Source organism: Callospermophilus lateralis, chromosome 7, assembly GCF_048772815.1.
Source record: "Callospermophilus lateralis isolate mCalLat2 chromosome 7, mCalLat2.hap1, whole genome shotgun sequence".
Taxonomy (NCBI): Eukaryota; Metazoa; Chordata; class Mammalia; order Rodentia; family Sciuridae; genus Callospermophilus; species Callospermophilus lateralis.
Window position 1 is genome coordinate 141,707,313 of NC_135311.1, and position 20,406 is coordinate 141,727,718.

A 20,406-nucleotide genomic window follows, 5' to 3' on the forward strand; every position below is an offset into this window, starting at 1 on the left:
GGTGCATGCTCACTCACCATCTTGGTGAGTGCCAGGAGTGGACCGGCAGCCCCACCCACTGCAGTGTCAGCACACACACCTCTTTCTCCCTCTACTCATCTCCCTTCATTACCCAAAACTCTGCTACGTTCTTTCTCATTTGGTCATGGGCCTGTCTCCTTATGGGACTGCAAGCAGGGCAGAAGGTCCATCTTGTTCGTTACTGTGTGTTCCAAGATGAGTGCCTGGTACAAATAGGTGCCCCATGAATATTTGCTGGAGCAATGGGTGAGTGAGATAGGCAGCTGCCTAGCTGGGGTCCTAGGCAAGCAGAGCAAGCCTGTGTAGAGTCTCTGACCTTGGCTCTCTGGGTCAATCCAAGGCCGCTGGATGGTGAGCTGGTTAATAGGCAGGCTGGAGCTGACTTTTCAGCAGTAAACTAAAAAAAAAAAAAAACCAGTGGTCTTGTCAGGAAAAAAATGCAGTGCCTTTCTCGGCTTTCATAATCTCTACTGAACTGAAATTGCTACTGGTCAGTAGTAACTGAGGCCAAGTCTGAATTGCTATTTTATGGTAAATTTAGAAAGGACTAGAAGACCTCTTCGAACTGTGCCAGTTACTTCCTGTTTACTGCTGCTCCGATCTGATGATGCGGATAGTGAGCAAAAGAGTACCTTTCTGACACTCGCTCTCCCAGGAGCGCAGGAGGCCACCGGGAGTGTCACTTGGGGTGCTGTCCTCTCTCCTGCAGGTGGACATCCTGCCCTACGACGAGCGGCCCCTCCCTGCCCCCCGAAAACAGCAAGCAGAAGTATTGACAGAACCAGACGTAGGTGAGGCCGACCTGGGCACCCTGCGGAGAGGAGCTGTGGCCGGGGAGCCCGAGCCCCTGAGCGAGAAGGCCCTGAGGGAAGCCGGCTCCGCGGTGGACGTGTTAGGAGAAACCCTGGTAAAAAGGAGAAACCGCCACACACGTGTGCGTGCACAGGCACACTCACGGGGGAGGGGGGTCTTTGGTGGTGCTGCCGCTGCCACCAGGAAGCCTGCCCTTCACTCACTCTCAAGGGCTGTGGAGCGCAGCTGGGTTCGGATGTTATGAAAGCATGTTCACCGAAGGTGTGTTTCCTCCTGGTGTTCTCAGAGCTTGCAGGGTGCGTCACTCCTAGGAGCAGCAGCTAATTGCAGTGACAGTGATGGCAGGGAAGAGCCTAGAGCCTCTTCTTGCCTGTCCCCGGCCCGCTCCAGAGGGCCCTGTTGGTGGAGTTGGTGTGTTAGCACAGCCTTCCCATCCAAGGAGCTGTTCCCTAAACACACACACTCTGCCAGGGACCCGCTACTAGAAAAGGTCCAGAGTCTTAAAAGCAGACACGTGCTGCTGCGTTGTGGAGACCTGGAGGGCAGGTGGGGGGATGGAACCTACCCCCTGAAGCAGGACCAAGCAGGCTCTGTGCCTGGCAGGTTGCCGGGGCCTATTCCAAGACCTGGTCCTGCCGAGAGGATGCGCTGCTTGGTCTGTGCAGGAGGCTGATGGAGGTGCCTGTTGGAACCCCGAAGGAAGACGTGAAGAGCATGCTGAGAGCATCTGTCTTTCTTGTCAGAAGAGCCATGAAGGACATTGTGACCTCGGTGAGTCCCCTCAGCCTGCTGGCCACAGGTGACATGCCACTCCACAGTAGAGCAGAGCAGCTGAGGGGCAGCCTGTCCTTTGTCGTAGGTGACTGGAGTGAAGGCTATTTGGCAAGATGCAGGGCAGGTGAGGTCTGAGACCACTGCCTCTGCTTCCTCACCCCTCTGCCTGGTGCAGTGCCAGCTCTGCCACAGTCCCCAGCAGTGTGCAGAGGCCTGATTGCCACTGCCAGCAAACACGGGACCTGAGGAGCCTGGAATTGTGTTTTTCCAACTCCACGTGGCCTTAAGAACAAGTGCCACAGTGTCACCCTGGCTGCAGCTGTAGAGGAGCTGGCCCTCTGGGCCAGGGTGTTGGCGAGTGCTCCCTGGCACAGTGAGACGGGAGCAGAGTGGGGTCTTCAGAGAGCAGTTGTCAGTTTCCGTTTTCAACACTTCAGACAGCGCGTGGGTCTGGGCATGACCGATGGAAATCTAGTACTAATAGTGAAGTGTATGTTTTCTCTTGGAAAATCCAGTTAGAAGAGCTCATCTGTTTTTATCCCATTTCATAGGTCTTTCAGGCTTCTTTGAAATTACTGAAAATGATGATTACACAGTATATTCCCAAACATCAGCTGAGCAAGCTGGAGACCACCCACTGCGTGGAGAGGACCATTCCTGCCTTGCTTGCCAGGACCGGAGATTCCTCCACCCGCATGCGCATCATGGCTTCAAATTTTATTCAGGTCTGAACTTTACCATAGAACCTGACACCGTGGTCACGAACACCCCGCGTCAAACGTGCCTCCTCTGGGCCAGGTCCTGAGGAAGACTGAGGCGCTACCTCTCGGTGGAAGGAGTCCAGCACTTTCTCCCTTTCTTTAAAACCTGAAGAGCGCCACAACTAGCTTCATTTAAGAAGTTCAGATTTTCAGAGAAAATGAGGAAAAATAAGTACCATATTATTGATTAGAAAGTAAAAATGAGTCATATGACAGTGGCAAAAGGCCCGCCTTGTTAACACAGCTCAGAATTTGGAGAGGTTTTCATCTTTCAAAAAATTAGGTCAAGTCAAGAGCTTTGTAATGTTTTGAACAACTAATAATAATATTTTTTAAAAAAAGGTCAAAATGAGAACATTTTATTGCTTCAGGGTTTTTTTCACTTGTTTATTGTGAGTTTTTTTGTTTGTTTGTTTTGGGTTTTTTTGTTTTGTTTTGTTTTTTGCTTTTGCATTTTTTTGTTTGTTTTGTTTTCCTTAAGAGACAGGGTCTGGCTGTGCAGCCCAGGCTCAAATCCTCCTGCCCCCACCTCCACACAGCTGGGACAGGCCAGTGTGCTGCTGCGCTGTCCCTCATTCAGTTGTTGTAAGTGTGTTGACGTGAGCAGGTGATTGGTGCTGGAATCCTTCCACTTGAGGTGGTCCTCTGTGTGTGTGGTGCTGGGATTGAACCTGGGGCTTGTGCATGCGAGCCGAGCACTCTACCAGCGAGCTCTGTCCCCAGCCCTCAGCCTTGTTTATTCATACGTTTTTACTTTGAGGCAGTCTGTTGCCCAACCCCAGGCTTCCTCAGCCTCCTGAGTCTCTGGGATTGCAGGTGTGGCTGCCGAGCCTGCCAGGACACCCTGCCGTGGGTGTTGGGTGCAAATTGCCCATCCACAGGCCCCTGCAACTGGGGACCTCCTCACCTCTGTGGCATCTATGTGCTGTTTGAGGAGTTTGCTGTCCACACTTGGTGAAGAAAGCACTTATTCTTCTATTTTTCCTACTTGTGCAGCCATCCGGGGCCCAAGTGCACAGGAATCGTGTTGCCAAGAGGAGAGGGGATTCTAGGTGACAGGACCTGAGACTTAACAAAACAGATTTGCTCTCCCAGCTCACCTGCTTCAGCACTTCATTACCCATTCCTCTGTTGCTGGCTAATTAAATCACAGACATTCTGGCCATAGAAAAACCTGTTTGTTTAGACACTTAATAAATAGTAATCCTGCTCGTTTTTTCATTTTAATCATATTAACAAGAGAATTGTACATTGTTACTCTCTTGGTTGACATGAAATGCTAAAATAATGGCCTCAGCTACAAGACTGTAATTATTTTTAGCATTTTAGAAATCAGAGAACCTTTTCTTGGTTGAGAAGCACCAAGAACCAAAACCTTCACGTTCTGGGCTATTCCTCCAGGCGCTCATCAGCCTCTGAGCTGTGTGTTCTTCCCTGTTATGCCTCTCAGCACAAGTGTGAGCTTGCACGCCCATGACGACTCTGCAACCTGCCGTCCTCTCTCTTCCTGGTGCTGAATCATCCCTCGTGCTCTCCTGTTGCTCCACAGGAAATGGCCTTGTTTAAGGAGGTGAAGCCTCTCCAGATCATCCCATCCCACTTGGTGCAGCCTTTAAAAGTCAACTGTTCGGCTCATCTGGCCATGAGTCAGATGGACCTCCTGGCCCGCCTGCTGAGGGACCTGGGCACTGGGAGCACAGGCTTCACAGTGGACAGTGTGATGAAGGTGAGCCACCTCATGCCGTGTGCTAGCCACTGTGACCTTGAGCGTGGAGAGTCCCATCAGTGTTCGACGAGCGAGTGCGAGCCTGACTTCATGCCAGTGCATGAGGGCACCCCGTCTGCATGCACTGATCCCCCCATTCCTGGTGTGTGGTGTGGGCGATGCTGGTTCATGATGGGAAGCAGTCTGAAAGGTCGATGGACACTGGTCTTTGCCTCTACCCGGGCCTGTGGGCTCCTTTCCACCCCGAGACCTCCTGTGAACACTGCAGAGGACCACACGCTCCAGCAGCCCAGGCCTCCCGTGGGCCCTTTCTGCTCAAGCTGGCCGACCTGTGCTGAGCTCAGCTCTTTCTCTTGCCTTGTCAGAGGCCACTGGTAGTAGCCCACACACACCAGTGCTCTAATTACTCCCATCCTTTTCTCCCCATGCTGCCAGCTCAGTAGGCCTGCATCTGCCTTGAGTCCAGTCAGTAAGCAACCATTTTGCCCTGCAAGGTGTGTCGCCCCCTCTCCTCCCACAGCAGCACCCTGCTGCAGGTCGGCTTCCGCCTGGCTGGAGGGAGCTCTGCGCAGCGCAGACGCCCACAGGCCAATAGCCCAGAGCAAGCTGATGCAGTTTGCAAGGACAGAGGAGCTCTGCTCCATACAGTCACTCAAGGACTCAGTGTCCTTCGAGAATGATGCCACCTCCATTGCCACCAAGTAGAAGAAAGTGACCAGAGCGCATCTGTGGAGAGTTTCCACTGAGATGGCCAGCCTCGGAGAAGGGTGTGGTAAAGCTGGGCACAGGGCAGAGCCAGCTGGCCTGGTGTTGTGCCGTGGTCCAGATGGGGGAAACCGAGAGGAGAGGTTAAATAGGAGATGAAGTGGGCCAGCGAAAGGGTGGAGCCTGGAGTGGACAGGCATCAGGCTGTGCACAGAGGGGCCAACCTCAGGAGCAGACCACACCTTGCCCCTCGGAGCTCAGGGAGGTTCAGAGCGAGCCTGAAACGATCACGTGGAAGTCTAAGTAGCCTGTCAGGGGGCTGCCGTGGTCCTGTGGACAGCACAGCACCTGGGGCACCCCTGACGTGTGGCCTCAAGTCTGAACCAGCAGTGTGATCGTGGCACCTGCTGTCACAGTCGGCACCACCTGGTATTGCTGCTGGTATTGGAGGACTGGGCTGCGTGGATGTCTGTGAATGCAGGAGTGACTGCACAGGGGACTGTACGCTGCCAGCTGCAGTCAGGGCAGCGAGGGCCGAGGATGGCCAGCACAGCAGCAGGTGGACAGGCTGGACTGAGGCTCTGATGGGTGGAGGGGGCGGAAGAGGAGCTGGGCAGGCAGCAGGTGGTGACCAGAGCTCAGTGCCCTTAGACCAGTGTGTGCCTCAAGCCGAGCCCGTGGAAGTGAGGAAGCCCAGTGACCAGAGGCCCAGGCACCAGGGACCACTGCCTGGGACAGGGGAAGGGTGGTCTAGTGTGTTCACTGACACACCACAGAGGCGTCACAATGTCACTGGTGCCCCACCACAGAGGACAGAGGGGTCGGAAGGAGTAGAAGAGACAGCTGAGGGGGCGTGCACAGACCTGGCAAATGGCTTCAAGTGGGAAAAAGGAGGGGTTTGGAATCAGCTGTTTGTTTATGTGTTTATTCTTCATTGTTGATGGACCTTATTATTTATTTATTTATTTGTGATGCTGAGAATCAAACCCAGTGCCTCACACATGCCAGGCAAGTGTTCTGCCACTGACCCACAACCCCACCCACGTGTGCTGTTTATGACATTACAGCAAAAGACCCAGGGACACAGGTCACATTCAGCCTGTGCGCCTGGGCAGCATACACACGAGTTCAGGAGAGCAGGGCCTCCAAGGAGAAGCCTGTGGGCCTGGGAGACACCCAGAGGCACTGCACAGCAGCCACAGCATTGCACTTCTTAAAAACAGAAAGGTCCAAAATAGGCAGCGGAATTAAAGCATTTGTTAAATTCAGATGGGGAAGCCATGAGGTTTTCTTTCCTCGTACACATATTTGGAATATTTTATAATACTTACTATGAGGCTATGGTGCTGGGCACAGAGGTCTCCATGTGTAGTCCCAGCTACTTGGGAGGCGGAGGCAGGCAGGAGGATGGCAAGTTCAAGGCCAGCCTGGGCAACTCAGCAAGGTCCTGTGTCAAAACAGAAGGGCTGGGGACATAGCTCAATGATCGAGGGCCCTGGGTGCCATCAAAAAAAAAAAAGGAGAAGAAGCAGAAGGAATTGTTTATGGAAGGATATAACCTAAAGATGCCTGTTAACTCATTCAGTTGGGAAAAGCATAGGGATCAATCATGGGTTCAACTGTATCTGCAAGATCAATTATCAGGAGGGGTCTTTGCATCTTGATATTTGGGGGTTATGTCTGTTTTTTCTTTATTTTTCAAAATTTTATAACAATAAAAAACAAAAATAAAAATTTTCACCTTTTTATAACAAACCTGTATATTTTTTTTAATGCTGGAACAAATTAACTTTGTGAGAACCAGTAATGAGAAGCCTTCCGACTTTGTTTCCAGTTTGCAGTGAGCGCCCTGGAGCACAGAGTGTATGAGGTCCGAGAAACAGCAGTCAGAATCATTCTGGACATGTACAGGCAGCACCAGGCTCTCACCCTGGAGTACCTTCCTCCGGACGACAGCAGCACGCGCAGGAACATCCTCTATAAAACTATTTTTGAGGGATTTGCTAAAATAGACGGCAGGCCCACAGATGCTGAAGTGAAGGTGAGCCGGCCCTCCTGGGTGGTCACAGCAGGTCTTGAGTTGCTTAGAGGGGCTGGGTGTGGCTCAGTGGCAGAGCGCTCGCCAAGTGCATGTGAGGCCCTGGGTTCCATCCTCAGTACCACACAAAAATAAAATAAAGGTATTGTGTCCACATGCAACTAAAAAACAAATGTCTTTTAAAAAAAGAATTTATTTTTAAAAATAAACAAAGTTGCTTAGAACATGAGTAAATAACCCACCTAAGGAGCCCTGTGTGCAGGAAGCACAGGGGCCTGGCGAAGGCTGTGTTCCCCAGCTCGGGGCCTGACCCCTCTACTCCTGCACGGGAAGCTCACATGAAGAGTGGTCATTGGCAGTTTGTCAGTAGCCGGGTACTCAATGGACCTGAGACTTTAACTGTGGTCATGTTAGTGTCAGTGACTGCTGTGGTGTGTAAAACGTACCTCGTGTGCTTCTGTCTGCCAATGTCTGAGACTGCCCCAAAAAGCTACTCTAAAGGAGAGAAAAAAAAAAAAAAAAAAAAATATATATATATATATATATATATATATTTTTTTTTTTTTTTTTTTTTTTTTTTTTGACCAGGCACAGAAAAGAGCAGCCACAGAAGAAGCAGAAAAACAGAAGAAGGAAGAGATCAAAGTTCTGCAGGGGCAGTTGGCTGCGCTGCAGGAGACACAGGCCCACGTCCAGGTGGGCAGCTGGCCTGTCTGCCAGAGTTTTTCAGTTGGAATTCCCTGGGTACCAACGGGTGCTTGACTGACCGTGGGCTGTGCAGGTGATGGGGGCAGCGCGGGGCTTGGCAGGCGTGGGAGTTAGTCATGCAGGTGACAGTCACTGTTCTCTCATGTTCCTGAATTGGTTTGGGGGTTGATTTTTTTTTAAAGTCTGCTGGGTAGTAGATGGAATTAGACATAGAGTATTTGGTTGACTATTCTGCTCTGCTGCCAGGATTATGGAGGGAAGAGACAGGCGAGGGAAATGGGAAGCGAGAGAGCTCCCTGCCTCCTCCAGAGGCAGAGTGAAAACATGCACCTGAATCTGAAGATTGCTGAGCAAGGTTTGGGGTCACCATCCAGTCGAACGGTGTCCTGAGTGGGAGGCCTGGATTCGGTTTGGTCAGATACAAACGTGCTCCTTCCAGGCTGCCCTGCTTCTGGAATTGAAATTAGTTGTGATTCAGTTCCTGAAGTTGAAGGAAAGTTTCCCGTAGAAAGAGAACGTCAGCGAGTCGGGAGGTCGCCTGGGGGTGAAAGCTCAGTCACCAGTGTGTGCGGGGCGCTTGCCTGCCGCCTCCTGCCGCCCTGAGCACCAGGCGCAGCAAAGAGTTTGGGTCTGGCACAGTTGTGAAAGGGGAGAAGGCATGGTCACCAGCGGGGAAGGGAAACACCCTGCAGAGGAGCGGGGGCCACAGAGCACTTGCTGAGCTGGGCGAAGGGGGCAGGAGGAGCTTCCTTTGCCACTGTAGTGGACGTGGGTGGCCGCTCCTCGGGCTGCCCCAGGCATGTGGACTCACACCTGTGTTTACAAGTGAGGAGACAGATGTGGCCAACTCACGGGGCTGTTCAGGGCCAGAGCCAGCACAGGGCTGTGTCTGTGTCCCTTTGTGGGCACCAGCCCAGGTGGACTGTGGCCCACAGTGACCTTAGCACTTGTCCCTGATGCTTCTGTTTTGTGTCCTAGGAGAAGGACATCGATACTGTGAGGCCCAAGAATCAGGGTAGGTATCTGCAACCCAGAGGCCACCTAGAGACCCCGAGGGCCCACAGCAGTGCCAGGGAGGGCCAGCAGCACGTCGCACACCCTCGGCTGTGTGTGGAGCAGCTCTGCCTTTTTAGAAAGTCATTTCCTGGGGACTGTCCCTGAGCTGCAGGCACTTCTCCACAGAGCTGGCTCATGTTCTCTCTTAACCTTCAAGGAAGGAAAGCAGTCCCACCTGAGGATCCGGAAATTCCAGATAACCACTACCTGGACAAGTGAGTACTGCCCTGGCCTGCCTGTGGGGCCACAGGGACCCACCAGGAGCACTGAGTACAGACACCTCCTCCCTGGCTCACTTGGGCCAGTCGATTATGGGCTCTCTCCCATGATTTTTAAAGCCTGGAAAATTGCCCTAAGCTGATGAGCTTCAGCTGAGCCCGGCAAGACCACCGTCCCTTCTTGGCCCACAGAAGTCACCCTGTTTGTCAGAAGTCCTGTGGCTGTGAAGTGCTCTTCACCACTCAGTGACCAGGACCGATACGCAGGAGACATAGGGAAGTCCCTTCCTGTGTGTCAGTGACCCCAGCACTCCTCCGACTGAGGGGCCTGAGCTCACCCCTGACCATGGCAGGTCAGGGGTGGAAGGACTGCCTGAGGAAGCCCAGGCTGTCGGGTGGAGGGGTCTGGAGCTTCTTCCGGGCGAGGGCCTGGCCTCCACCTGCTTCTGTTCCCTCAGCCTCTGCATTTTCTGTGGGGAGAGGAGCGAGTCCTTCACAGAAGAGGGCCTGGACCTCCACTACTGGAAGCACTGCCTCATGCTGACCAGGTGCGACCACTGCAGACAGGTGAGGCGCTGGCCCCGGCGGCCCCGCGCTGACGTGCATGCCAGGTTTTGAGAGGCCACATCACGGAGTTGTCCCAGGTCTTGGTAGTTTTAGGGGGAGTCCTGAGAAGAGCAGTGGTGGCCTGTGCAGCCCTGGCCTGCAGAGAGGGGGCCCCTCGGGTCCCCACCCTGCCACTGGTGGTGGCTTGGGGGCTTTGTGTGAGTGGGACCCTGCAGCGTGCTATCCTGCGTGCCAGGTGGATGGACGCCCGCTCTGCCGTGCCCAGGCTCGAGTGCGTGGCAGGCGTCGAGCACCCAGCTGTGGCCCAGCTGCAGGCAGCTGGGGCTCCTGTGAAGCCTCTGCTGTGGCATCTGAGTGCACCTGCGCCTTACGGGGATGGCTGGGCCACGGGCACTCGGCTGCCAAGCAGGGCCACGGAGTATTGCTGGTGGCCAAGCCAGCTGGTGGCCCCAGAGGCAGAGGCCACCTGGGAGGGGGCACCTGCATGCGCACCTGGAGGCCTTCAGTGCCAGTGCCCTGTGGTGTGAAGCGCAGCGCCACTGATCCTTGGCCCTCGGCGTCCTCTTCTGTGAAGGCCCGTGGTCTCCTGTCCTGAGCAGCCAGTCTGTTCCTGGCTTGTTGCCGTCCACACGCGTGAGCCTGAGCCTTGCTGTGTGGAGGAACCGGGCACCTGCTCCTGGTCTCCGCCATCTGCTTGCAGGGCTCCCCTCACCAGTCTGTGGCTCGTCCTCTGTCCTCTTTAAGGAACCCTGCTCTAAGTTTCCAACGTCTTCTCTTCCACAGCAGCTCTCCTTTTTTTCCCCCTGAAAGTAAAGTAACTGTTTTTGAAACAGAAAGGAGTGGCGCTCCCCCAGAGAGGGTCCCGGGCTGGTGGTGGCCGAGTTGCCGCTGCCTGGGGTCTACATGGTGTTGCTGGAGGTGATGGCTTCTAGGAGGGGAGCTGCTGCCTCCACATGAGACACTCCACGATCACTCCCCTCCAGGCGGGGTGCTGTCCTGTGCTTGGTCACGCGCTGCTGGCCTATCGGAGGCTCTGTCCAGGGAGTGGTTGCAGTGGTGGTCCCCTCCCTGCCTGCCCACCACATTGCTGGCTCCTGCACTCAGTCCCCTCTGAAGAGGTCACTCTGACTTGCCATCGGGGAACTTGGGTGATGGCTGCTCTGGCGCCTTCAGCTGGACGGGGCATCGGCAGGGGCATGGCAGCAGGTCCTCCACGGAGCCTCCAGGGCCCCTTAGTGGGTGGAATTCTGTTTGGGGTTTTACTGGAAGAGCCATTTGTAGCTTGGACCTCTCTGCCTCAGGGTGGCCTGGAGGTCGCGGTGGCAGTGGCCTGTGACTGGACAAGGCACACACAGGGCAGGGTCATGCCAAGACAGCAGTGGACAGCACAGTGGAGCCTTGTTGTCTGTGAACAATTAGTACAGAAACGGTCAGTGTCATCAGCCAGCCCTGAAACCATGAAGACAGCAACTCATTATAAGTTTAGGCTGGGGTCCACCGTGTCATTGATCCGTGACACCATTTACACCTGAGAAACACAGCAGAGCCAGGCACAGTGGTACACGCCTATAATCTCAGCAGCTTGGGAGACTGAGGTAAGAGGATTGAGAGTTCACAGCCAGCCTCAGCAGCTTAGCAAGGCTCTTAGCAACTCAGTGAGACCTTGTCTCTAAATAAAATGTAAAAAGGGCTGAGGGTGTGGCTAGGCACATCCACTGCAGTTAGGTTTTACAGTGACAGGCCTTCTTTCTTAGAGAACCAAGTGGGCAGTGGACATCTGTCCTTTGCTCTGAGACTCAGGCCCACAGGAAGGGGTTCGTGGGCAGAGTTGCCCTCAGAGCTGTTGCCCCTCCCCTGGGAGCACAGACTGACCCCCCCAGTGAGTGGAGCCTTAGCACTAAGTTCTAGAGGGCACACAAGTCATTCCTGCCAAAGTGTCAGGGGTGAGAGGACCCGGCTTCTGTAGACATCCTTAGAAATGCTAGGGATGGGCTGGGGCACAGGTCAGTGGCAGAGCACTGCTTGGCTTGCTTGAAGTTCTGGGTTCAATTTCTAGTACACTCCCACAAAAAAATCTTTGCCCGTTATGGTGGCACACGCCTGCAACCCTAACTACTGGGGACTACCCAGGAACAGAAGGGTGAGGCGGGAGAATCACAAGTTCAAGGTCAGCCCAGACAACTGAGTGAGACCCTGTCTCAGAGGAGCTGGGAATACAGCTGCCCCTGGTGGATGCTGGTCACACAGAGCACCCCCAGGTCCACCCTCAGGACCACAAAAAAAGAGAAAAAGCAACACTGGGGAGCCAGGCCTCGAGCCCAGGGCACACAGTCAGCCTCGGGCTGCTCTGCCCCAGGAGCTGGTCATACTCAACTGCAGCCCCCGTGCCTGCCTCTTGGCACAACCTTGAGTGGTACCAAGGTGACAGATGACTAGAGTCACACACCACAGAGGTTCTCTGGCTTGCCTTCGTGTGGGAACGACAGAGAAGCTGTCTTGCGTTAGGGGCCCCAGCTCTGCAGGTGGCCCTGGCAGGACAGACCAGTGTCTAGCAGCACCCTGTGTCTCGGAGTCCAGGTGGTGGAGATCTCCAGCCTGACAGAGCACCTGCTGACAGAATGTGACCAGAAAGACGGGTTTGGCAGATGCCACCGCTGCAGCGAGGCCGTGCGGAAAGAAGAGCTGCCGAGGCACATAAAGGCGAAGGAGTGCAACCGTGAGTGTCCCCGGCCACCGCGTGTCCCCCGGGCAGGGCAGCTGCAGCAGGGTGTCGCAAGGACCTGTGTGTGGCTAGTGTCTGCCAGGCAGTCCCTGCGCCCTGCTCCGACTGCCACAAGTCGCCCAGTCTTGTCCATTTCAATCATTTCAGCTGCCAAATCAGAGAAGCTGGCCAACCGGTGTCCCTTGTGCCATGAGAATTTCACACCTGGAGAAGAGGTGAGGGGCGTTCCCCGGGGAGTGAGCACCTTGGAGGTGAGCACCCCCTCAGCCGCTGCCTGCGGTGCTGGTGCTGGCCGCAGCTGAGATGTCCAGGGTGACCCTGTCGGGGCAGGGTGCCACTCACCTGCCTCTTCCCATGACTTCCTGCCCTCACCTTTATCTACAGTTTACTTGAAGAGTCTCACCTGGTTGGGATTCCAGCATCGTGTGGTTTGGGGGTTTGGGGTCATTGCTTTCATCTGTTGGGGCCCCTGGGCAGGGTCTATAACACACTGGCCCTGGGTTTATTGGTGAAGAAGACTTGGCCCAGTTGGTGAGGCAGCCTACCTCTTACCCCAGACCAAGCACTCCTCTCCACCCTGCCCATGCTGCAGTGTGACTTGAGGGCTGGTGGGGAGGGGCAACTCTTCCGTGCCCACCACCTCTTCCCACGTCTCCCTTCTCAGGTGAAAGAGGCATCCAGGCTCTGCGCAGTGTGCTAGTGCTACCTCTGTGTGCCGGACAAGGCAGGCCAGCCCTGGAGACCTGCTTTTCTCCTCTCCCACTTTCTCAGTTCTTGTCTCCTGCCATCCACTTGCTGTCTTGATGCTGGACTCTCCGTGTCCCAGCAGATGGCTCAAACCAAGCAGTCCCTCAACCACAGAAAGCTCACATAAAGCAGGAAAGATGCTGTCCCCAAGCACATTCTGCCAGGGTCCTACCCGCCCTGCCTGGTGCGCTCCCTCCCTCGCTCGCTCTTCCCTCCTCTCCAACCTGCAAGTTTCAAATGCTCACAAAGTACACAAAAGACTAAAAGAGCTCTCAGGTGCCCTGCAAGCACTATCCCTAGCCTGTCCCCCCTCTGCCCCATGGGCTCCCTGCCTCTCATCGCGGTCCAGACGGCGCCTGGTCTTACCCACAGGTGTCTTTTTTTTTTTTTTTTTAAGGTGTAGATGGACACAACACAATGCCTTTATTTTTTATTTTTTTATGTGGTGCTGAGGATTGAATCCGGGTCCCTCCTGAGCTAGGCGAGCACTCTACCGCTGAGCCACAATCCCAGACCCCGACAGGTGTCTTAGTGCAGAGCTTTCACATAGCACCTGCTGACTGGGCCTTGTTCCCAGTGTCCCTGGTGCACACTGTGGAGCACCCATGTCCCAGGGCATGGAGCACACCTTGCTGTCAACAGCTCTCTCTTCTTCCAGCCTCTGATGAGGAAAGGCCCTGCGGCCTCTGGGGTCTCTGTAGGCTGAATGTTCTGAGTGTGTCTTCCTGTGTCCTGTGCTCATCAGGTGCAGAGCTGGGGTGGGCATGGCGGGCTCGTCCATCGGAGGTGGCAGAGTGTTCTGATTCTGCCCCTCCTCCATCCACAGCCAGAATGTTCTTTAAGCAGAAGCACACCTGTTCTTTCACCACCTGAGGTTGTATTCTGCATGAGAAAGGCACAGGAGCACCTCAGTCCCTTAACATAGCCAAGTCAGTGGTGTTTTCCAGAGGGACTGGAAGGAGGTGTCAGAAAAGGAGGTCCAGACAGCAGCATGGGCTGGGCATGTGGGGACACTGCAGTGGAGACCCTGCCTCCGCCAACCCACTCCTCTGCACTGGGCTCCCCGGCCTCCCCTAGCAGCCCAGGTGCTTCTCCTGCCTGGTGCCATGTGCCCCAGCTGGGCTCCCACACACAGGCTCCTCACTGCTGCTGGGCGGGTCCTGTTGCCAGGCTGCTCAGTGACCAAGAGTCTTCTCCTCACTCTCCTGGCCACGGCCCCACACTGCCTGCCTGTGCTCATGGCATGGCCTCAGGATCCACGGCAGGAGTGGGTGATTGACCTCCCTGGCTTCCCTGAGCCGCCTCTCCTCACTGTTGGCCGGGCTGCGGGCCTGGCTAGGGAAGCACCCACTTTCCAGCAGCTGGCAGGAATATCTCCTTGTGGTCATCCAACTGTGTCCCTGTTCTCCTGCCAGCTGTCAGCCAGGGCCTCTCTCAGCTCCAGGACCCCTTGACCCAGTAGCCCTACCCATAGGTTTAGCATGCAGCCCCCTCCCTCCAAGCCAGCAGGGGAGGGATGAGCCATGTGCCCTTGCTGCTGACCAGCCAAGTGAGCCTGGGAGGCACCCTCACTTTAGCCACAGGAAGGTCTGTGGGCCTGGAGGGCCCAGGGCAAGGTCTGACGGAGTGGGCTGGGGCAAGGCAGAATGCAGCCCTGAGACGCGGTCGCGTGACCAGTGGCCGTGTCTTAAGATGGTGGTCTGGGGTGAGGGGTGTGGCTCAGTGGAAGACCACTTTCCTGGCATGCACAAGACCCTGGCTTCCATCCCCACACCACAAAAATACATGTAAAATGCACATGGGGCACCTTGGAGAGCACAGCACAGTGCTGCAGGGAGCTCAGGTAGAGACTGGCGATAGCCAGGCCCTCCTGCAGGGCTGTGTGTGTGGCACATGCTCTGTGTACCCCAGCAGCACCCCTCATGGCCCTGAGGGAGCCCAGAGCACCCTCTGGCCAGGCTGTGTGAGCGCACACTCCTTAGGGCCTCAGGTGAGGTGCTTAAGGAGAAGCAAAGATGAGGAGAGTGCAGCCCAGCAGGCCCGGGGGTGCTCTGCCTAGCCCCCAACCACACGCATGTGCACACTCTCACGAGGGCCTCCGCCTGTGGTGGCACACGGGCTGGGCACAGGACCTCTGCAGCTCTGGAACTCAGTGTCATTGGGGCAGTGAGTCATCCTGGTGGCCAGGGACTGGGCACAAGCCGGGCACAGGGCCTCTGGAGCTCCATGTCGACGGAGCAGTGAGTCGTCCTGGTGGTCAGGTGGGCATGCCACTGCCTCCTCTCACTGCAGGCATGGAAGGTGCACCTGATGGGCCCTGCCGGCTGCACGAGGAACCTACGCAAGACACACATCCTGCACAAGGCCCAGGCTGCGCTCCCAGGTGAGGTTCATGCCCATGCAGGCCTTGGGGCCGTTTTGATCAGTGTCCCTGGCTGTGTTCCGGTTCCCTAATGAGGAGCAAGTCAATCATGCCACAGCCCCTCTCCGTCCACTGTGGCTGCTTCTCCCAGGTCCCAGAGAACTGATCCACAAGGCCAGGCACTCCTGGGTGCCATGCTGCTCCTCAGCACTGCCTGTGTGACTGCCTAAAGGATTTAGGAACAAAGAGGTAGACCCTGCAGAGCCACCCACGTCTGGTTTATTAGCCACCTGCCATGCTGGAGACTTCTGCACGCTTACCTCAGGCGTGCCGCGTAGGGAGGGGGTGGTATCTGCGGCAGCAGGTCTGTGCTGGCTCCACGCTGAGGCGCTCGTGCAGAGGTCATCCCCGTCCAGTTCTTACAGATAGGTGGACAGGGACTAGGCCCTCAGCCAGGAGGCTTGCCTCGGTGCACAGCCACCCTGCTGCGTGCCGAGGATGGTGTTCTTAGATGACGGTCGGGTAACTGGCCCTGTTCTGGTTCCCCCCCTGGATGTGTCTGCACCCCTGAGGCTGTCCTGTCCTCTCCTGCTGCCACCTGAGCACCTGCATCTGTGGCCTTGCACAGCTCTGCACGCTGCACTTGTTGTGGTCAGCTTTTTTGCTTCTGTGACCAAAAAATCTGACAGGGACAATTTTAGAGAAGGAAAAGTTTATTTGGGGCTCAGTTTGAGGTCTCAGTCCAGAGATGGCCGACTCCACTGCTTTGGGCCTGAGGCAAGCAGCCATCCTGTGGTGGAGGAAGGCAACCCAGGACATGGCAGCGGGGGAGACAGACTAAGCTCCATTCATGAGGGACAAAATCCACCCCCAGTGACCCACCTCCTCCAGCCTATAGTTACCACCCAGGTATCCCCTGCGTGGGTAACCCCCCGATTAGGGTGAGGCGCTCGGCCTGACAGCTCACCTCTCTTGTCTTCAGGAGACACCATAACTCCACCTCTGTCCACTGTGCTGACACCTCCAGGCTGGGAGACATGGTCCCAGGCCTCTCAGGCCCAGCTGCTCAGGGTGGGTTCCTCCTGCCATTCACACTGCCACCGTGGGCATGAGTCACCATCCTAATGTAGTCCCATGTCGTGTGTGTCTATGCCACAGGAAAAGGCCTCGCAGGGACCAAGTCAGGCAGCTCAGGAGCCAAGTCTGGAAGCAAGATCCCCACCCCAAAGGGAGGCCTGAGCAAAAGCTCCAGCAGGACACACACAAAGCGGTGACACGGGACCTTCCGTGCCCTGTCCACCAGGGACTGGGCAAGTGTTCCCAAACCATTTCTCCTAAAACTCTTCTGGACGCACCAGCCCTGTCTCTGTCCCTGCTGCCCTAGGCCTCCCCTGTGCCAGCTCTCTGCTGTCCTACAAGTGACGTATGTGAATCTGACCAAAGAGCCCCACCGTCGGGGCCCCGCTACCCTGCGTGCTGAGCTCCAGTCCTGATTTCTATTAGGACAGAGGCACATGGGCCAGAAGCCACTGCTCAGGGAGGATCGGCACACGGAGCATATTCCTCCTTGCTGCCTGAAAGTCACCGAAGCCTTTGGCACATGAGTCCTCGTCGCACATGGCAGACTGTGCAGGGCACGAGCTCACTACAGTGCCCCGTGGCCCCGGGAGAGCAGAGTTCAGAACGAGCATCTGACTGTGCCTTTCCTCAAGCCCATCGGTCTCCACTCAGCCCAAGTAGCCACAGGGAAGCAAGGCCAGTGTCTGCAGGACTGTGTCCACTGTGACAGGAAGTAATGGTTAAGAAGAAAACCTAGAAAGCAGATCCTGAAATGACCCCGTCAGCACGTGCCCTGCTCCCGGCTTGCTTCCTGCCGCAGGCTGGTCATGCCTTTGCCTGGGCCTGCAGCTGCTCTGCACTGGCAGTGTCCTGAGGAAGGAGTGTGGAGTGACTTCCCAGTGACCCTGCACTCACCTGGCCACAGGACGCCCATCTCCAAACCTGTTTTGTTTCTGCCTGCAGCATCTTCCACGTCTGCTGACCCACCAGAAGCATCCCACGCACTCCACAGGCCCAGCCCCTCGGCCGGGTCTGTCCTCCATCCTTCCTTGCCATACTGTACCTGGGACCACAAGTCCACCTGTTTCCAGCAGTTCACACCAAAGCGCTGCTCAGGAGTTGGCACAGCCCTCAGAAGCAGGCTCCTCCACAGCTCCTCCACCCTCCCCACAGGAGGCCTAGGCTTCCTTGTTAGACCTGGTATTTCCCACAGCTGCGTGGAGAGGCCCAGGACCATCTGGAACCTGCCGGAAAAGCCCCAGAACATCCTCACCTCATTGTGCTGTCTCTGCGCCCAGGTGCCCAGTCCACCAGTGGCCAGGGTTGTGCTTGCTCCCTGAGGCCACACAGCAGGCTTTCAGAATGCCACTTAGGAGTTTTGGACTGAGGAAATGAGTATGGTGCGATTAGTGTATGAGTGTTTTTAATTCCCAACCATGTGAAACCACAAAAGGTATGGTAACCAACAGCCTCATGAGTCCCGACTCCTGGGTGTGTTATAACCATTGATCACTTCAGTTCCCAAACTAGTACCTCCATTAGGGTTGTCTCAGAGTACTGGGTGAGAACAAGGCCTACCTATTAGACGTCTTTCAGGTGTGGGAGAAACATCGTAAACCGTGTGGGACACGGCACAGCATGGATGCCAGGACGTCCGACATGCTCCTTCACTTCCAAAATGGCGGCCTTGGTTTCTAACTGCCCCCACCCCCAAGTACAGGTGAGATACTTCTTTAAGTAAAATGAGAAAAGTTAACCAAGGAATTATTCTTTTCTCTTTGAACAAAACTTCAGAAAGATACATGTAATGTTTTCTGCTCTAACTTAAAGAAGATATTTGTAAAAATACTTCATTTTTAGTGATTGGTCAACAAAATTGGGCTCCTCCTCTGCTCTTTTGCTGGTGACAGAAGAATCATGTGCTTTGCTGAAATGATCCTAGCAGTGAGGAGTGGCCACTGAAGTTTTCACACAGTTACGCACTATCCAGGGACCAGGAATAAAGGGAGAAAATATAAATGGAACCACAAGATCCCTCAGCCATTCATAAATAAATATCTAAATTCAGAATACTAATTAATAATTGAATTTTCATTTATGAATAGGTTCTGGATATTTAATTGTATTTATTATTTTCTATTTCAGGATATTAATATAATTTAAAAATTTTAAATTGTACCTATAAATTTCACATTAGAAATGTAAATACTTTTAATGAAAATTTGCAACTTTTTAATGTTTTAACAGTTTTCTATTTGTCTTTATTTCAGGTACCAGAATTATAAAATAAATAATATATTTTTTGTTATTATTTTAGGGCTTAAGGGTTAACTCACCTTGAGTATATTAATAAAAAGATCACTAAGTGTTTTGTCACTTTTATTTCAAGATTATAATTGAAAAGCACTCTGCAAATAACTTTGACATTAGTGATCACACATGTAGCTCAGCCTGAAACTGAGGGTGGCAGGTTGGAAACCACAGAGGAGGGAGGCAATTGGGGTCCAGCTGCTGGACCAGTTGTCCAATGGGCTTGTGCTGGAGAAACTAGGAGTCTTGTAGCTACATAGACTGAATTGTTGACCAGCTCCCTCCTGTGGGAAAACCCCAGAATACTCAGTGTGTCCACTAACTAGGCTCAGAATGTCCTGTGTCCTCCAGCTGCGCCCAGGGGGGGTTGCACTGTGTGGTTCCCGTGTCTTCCGCCTTTTCTACCAACCAACAAGGTTATTTGATCTTCAAATAAGATCATATGCAGCGTTTTCTCCACATGGTGCAGAGTGGTTTCTCGGTTTGTCAGCTTTTGTTGTGATTTGATTATATATTAAATAAGTGATTTTATAATTATTCCCATGTTAAAGTCTTGTATGTGCAACTTTGTCCTTTACAGGTACAGGTGAACTTAAAACTTAAGTTCAAATGTATTGCTTCAAAATTTGGAGCTGACTTTGGCTAATGCTGCGTGTGCTTTGTAGAGTGCAAGGTGGGAAGGTGTCTGGAAAAGGCACCACTTGCTGCCCAAGACAGCGGCCTGGGGTCTGGGGCTCCAGCACATACACAGGGCTCATGCCCACCCAGGTGCCTTCAAAGTGCACTCTTTGAATTAGGTATTCTCCATTATGTCGTTGCCTGTTGGTTCTTGAAGATGAAATTTGTTCTGAAATGATCCCATCCCCTCGTCATTCAGGACAGCATTGAGCACTGGCACGTCCCCTGTAGTCTCTACCTGCCCCCACTGTCACTTAGCTCCTGCTCCCCAACAAGACTGGAACCCTGGCCAGAGTCCTCATTTGGAAAGCTGGGGAGGTCCAACCTGCGTTAGGAAGGTCAGGCAGGGTTTAGGGACCCTGTGAGCTGCTGCTGCAGGATGGGGCAAGTCCCAGAAGTTGTCCCATGAGCCCTTAGCCTGGCCTCGTTGCAACCATTCCAGAACCCACGGCCAGGAGTATGGTCATTAGCGACAGCCCTGGGAGCTGGGTTCCAACACTCAACACTGCACAGCCGCGCGGCAGGGCCCACCCTGGGTGAATCTGAAGCCCCTGCTGCCTCCACGCCCCTTCAGAGGGACTCCCAGGTCTGAGCGTGTGCAGAGGAACCTAGGAGGCTGTCTGGACCTTGACAGATCCCGGAGCTTCTGACCCGCTCACACGGCTGGCTCGGCCTCAGTTTCTGGCCCTAGAGTGGAGCTGGGGCCCTCCTACGCCCTGGAGAGAACCCACCTCCTCTAGACACTCCCCTGGTGCTGCAGTCCCGGCGACTGGGAGGCTGCGGCACAAGACCACAAGCTCGAGGCCAGCCTGGTCCTGTCTCAAAATAAAACCCAAAACGGGCTGGGGTGCAGCTCCAGGGTAGAACTCCCGGGGCTCAGCTCTCAGTGCTTGTCACCGTCCTGCTGACACCTACCTTCTCCTTCCCACCATCAATCGGCCTACCTACCTACCTACCTATCGCTCCAATCACTAGGAATGATCCAGACACTGCATCCAGCCCGTATTCTAGAGTCGGGGTGTAGCTGGCGGTGACTGGCGTCCGCCTGCGGCCCGGGGCTCTCCAGGACGCTTGCCTGCGGGCTGTCTCTGCGCCGCGGAGGACCCCTCACGCCCTACAGGGCCCCGCGCGCCTCGCTAGC

At 54.7% G+C, this 20,406-nt stretch overlaps 1 protein-coding gene across 6 annotated transcripts in view; it reads left to right on the forward strand.

The window, feature by feature from the left end:
- Cep104 (centrosomal protein 104) overlaps positions 1-19,007 on the forward strand; it is a 31,355-nt gene extending 12,348 nt beyond the window's left edge. For 4 of the 6 annotated variants that reach the window (XM_076861444.2, XM_076861441.2, XM_077109986.1 and 1 more), the window contains 14 exons: positions 731-928; positions 1,438-1,605; positions 2,160-2,333; positions 3,919-4,095; positions 6,635-6,841; positions 7,427-7,534; positions 8,525-8,561; positions 8,760-8,817; positions 9,279-9,387; positions 11,965-12,103; positions 12,257-12,324; positions 15,149-15,239; positions 16,201-16,289; positions 16,377-19,007. In XM_076861444.2, coding sequence (XP_076717559.2) covers positions 731-928; positions 1,438-1,605; positions 2,160-2,333; positions 3,919-4,095; positions 6,635-6,841; positions 7,427-7,534; positions 8,525-8,561; positions 8,760-8,817; positions 9,279-9,387; positions 11,965-12,103; positions 12,257-12,324; positions 15,149-15,239; positions 16,201-16,289; positions 16,377-16,457 — 1,704 coding nt within the window. In that variant the 3' untranslated portion in view covers positions 16,458-19,007. The remainder of the gene's footprint in view (positions 1-730; positions 929-1,437; positions 1,606-2,159; positions 2,334-3,918; positions 4,096-6,634; positions 6,842-7,426; positions 7,535-8,524; positions 8,562-8,759; positions 8,818-9,278; positions 9,388-11,964; positions 12,104-12,256; positions 12,325-15,148; positions 15,240-16,200; positions 16,290-16,376) is intronic. The other 2 variants (XM_076861445.2, XM_076861446.2) reach the window with 2 other exon arrangements.
- Positions 19,008-20,406: the final 1,399 nt, after the last annotated feature.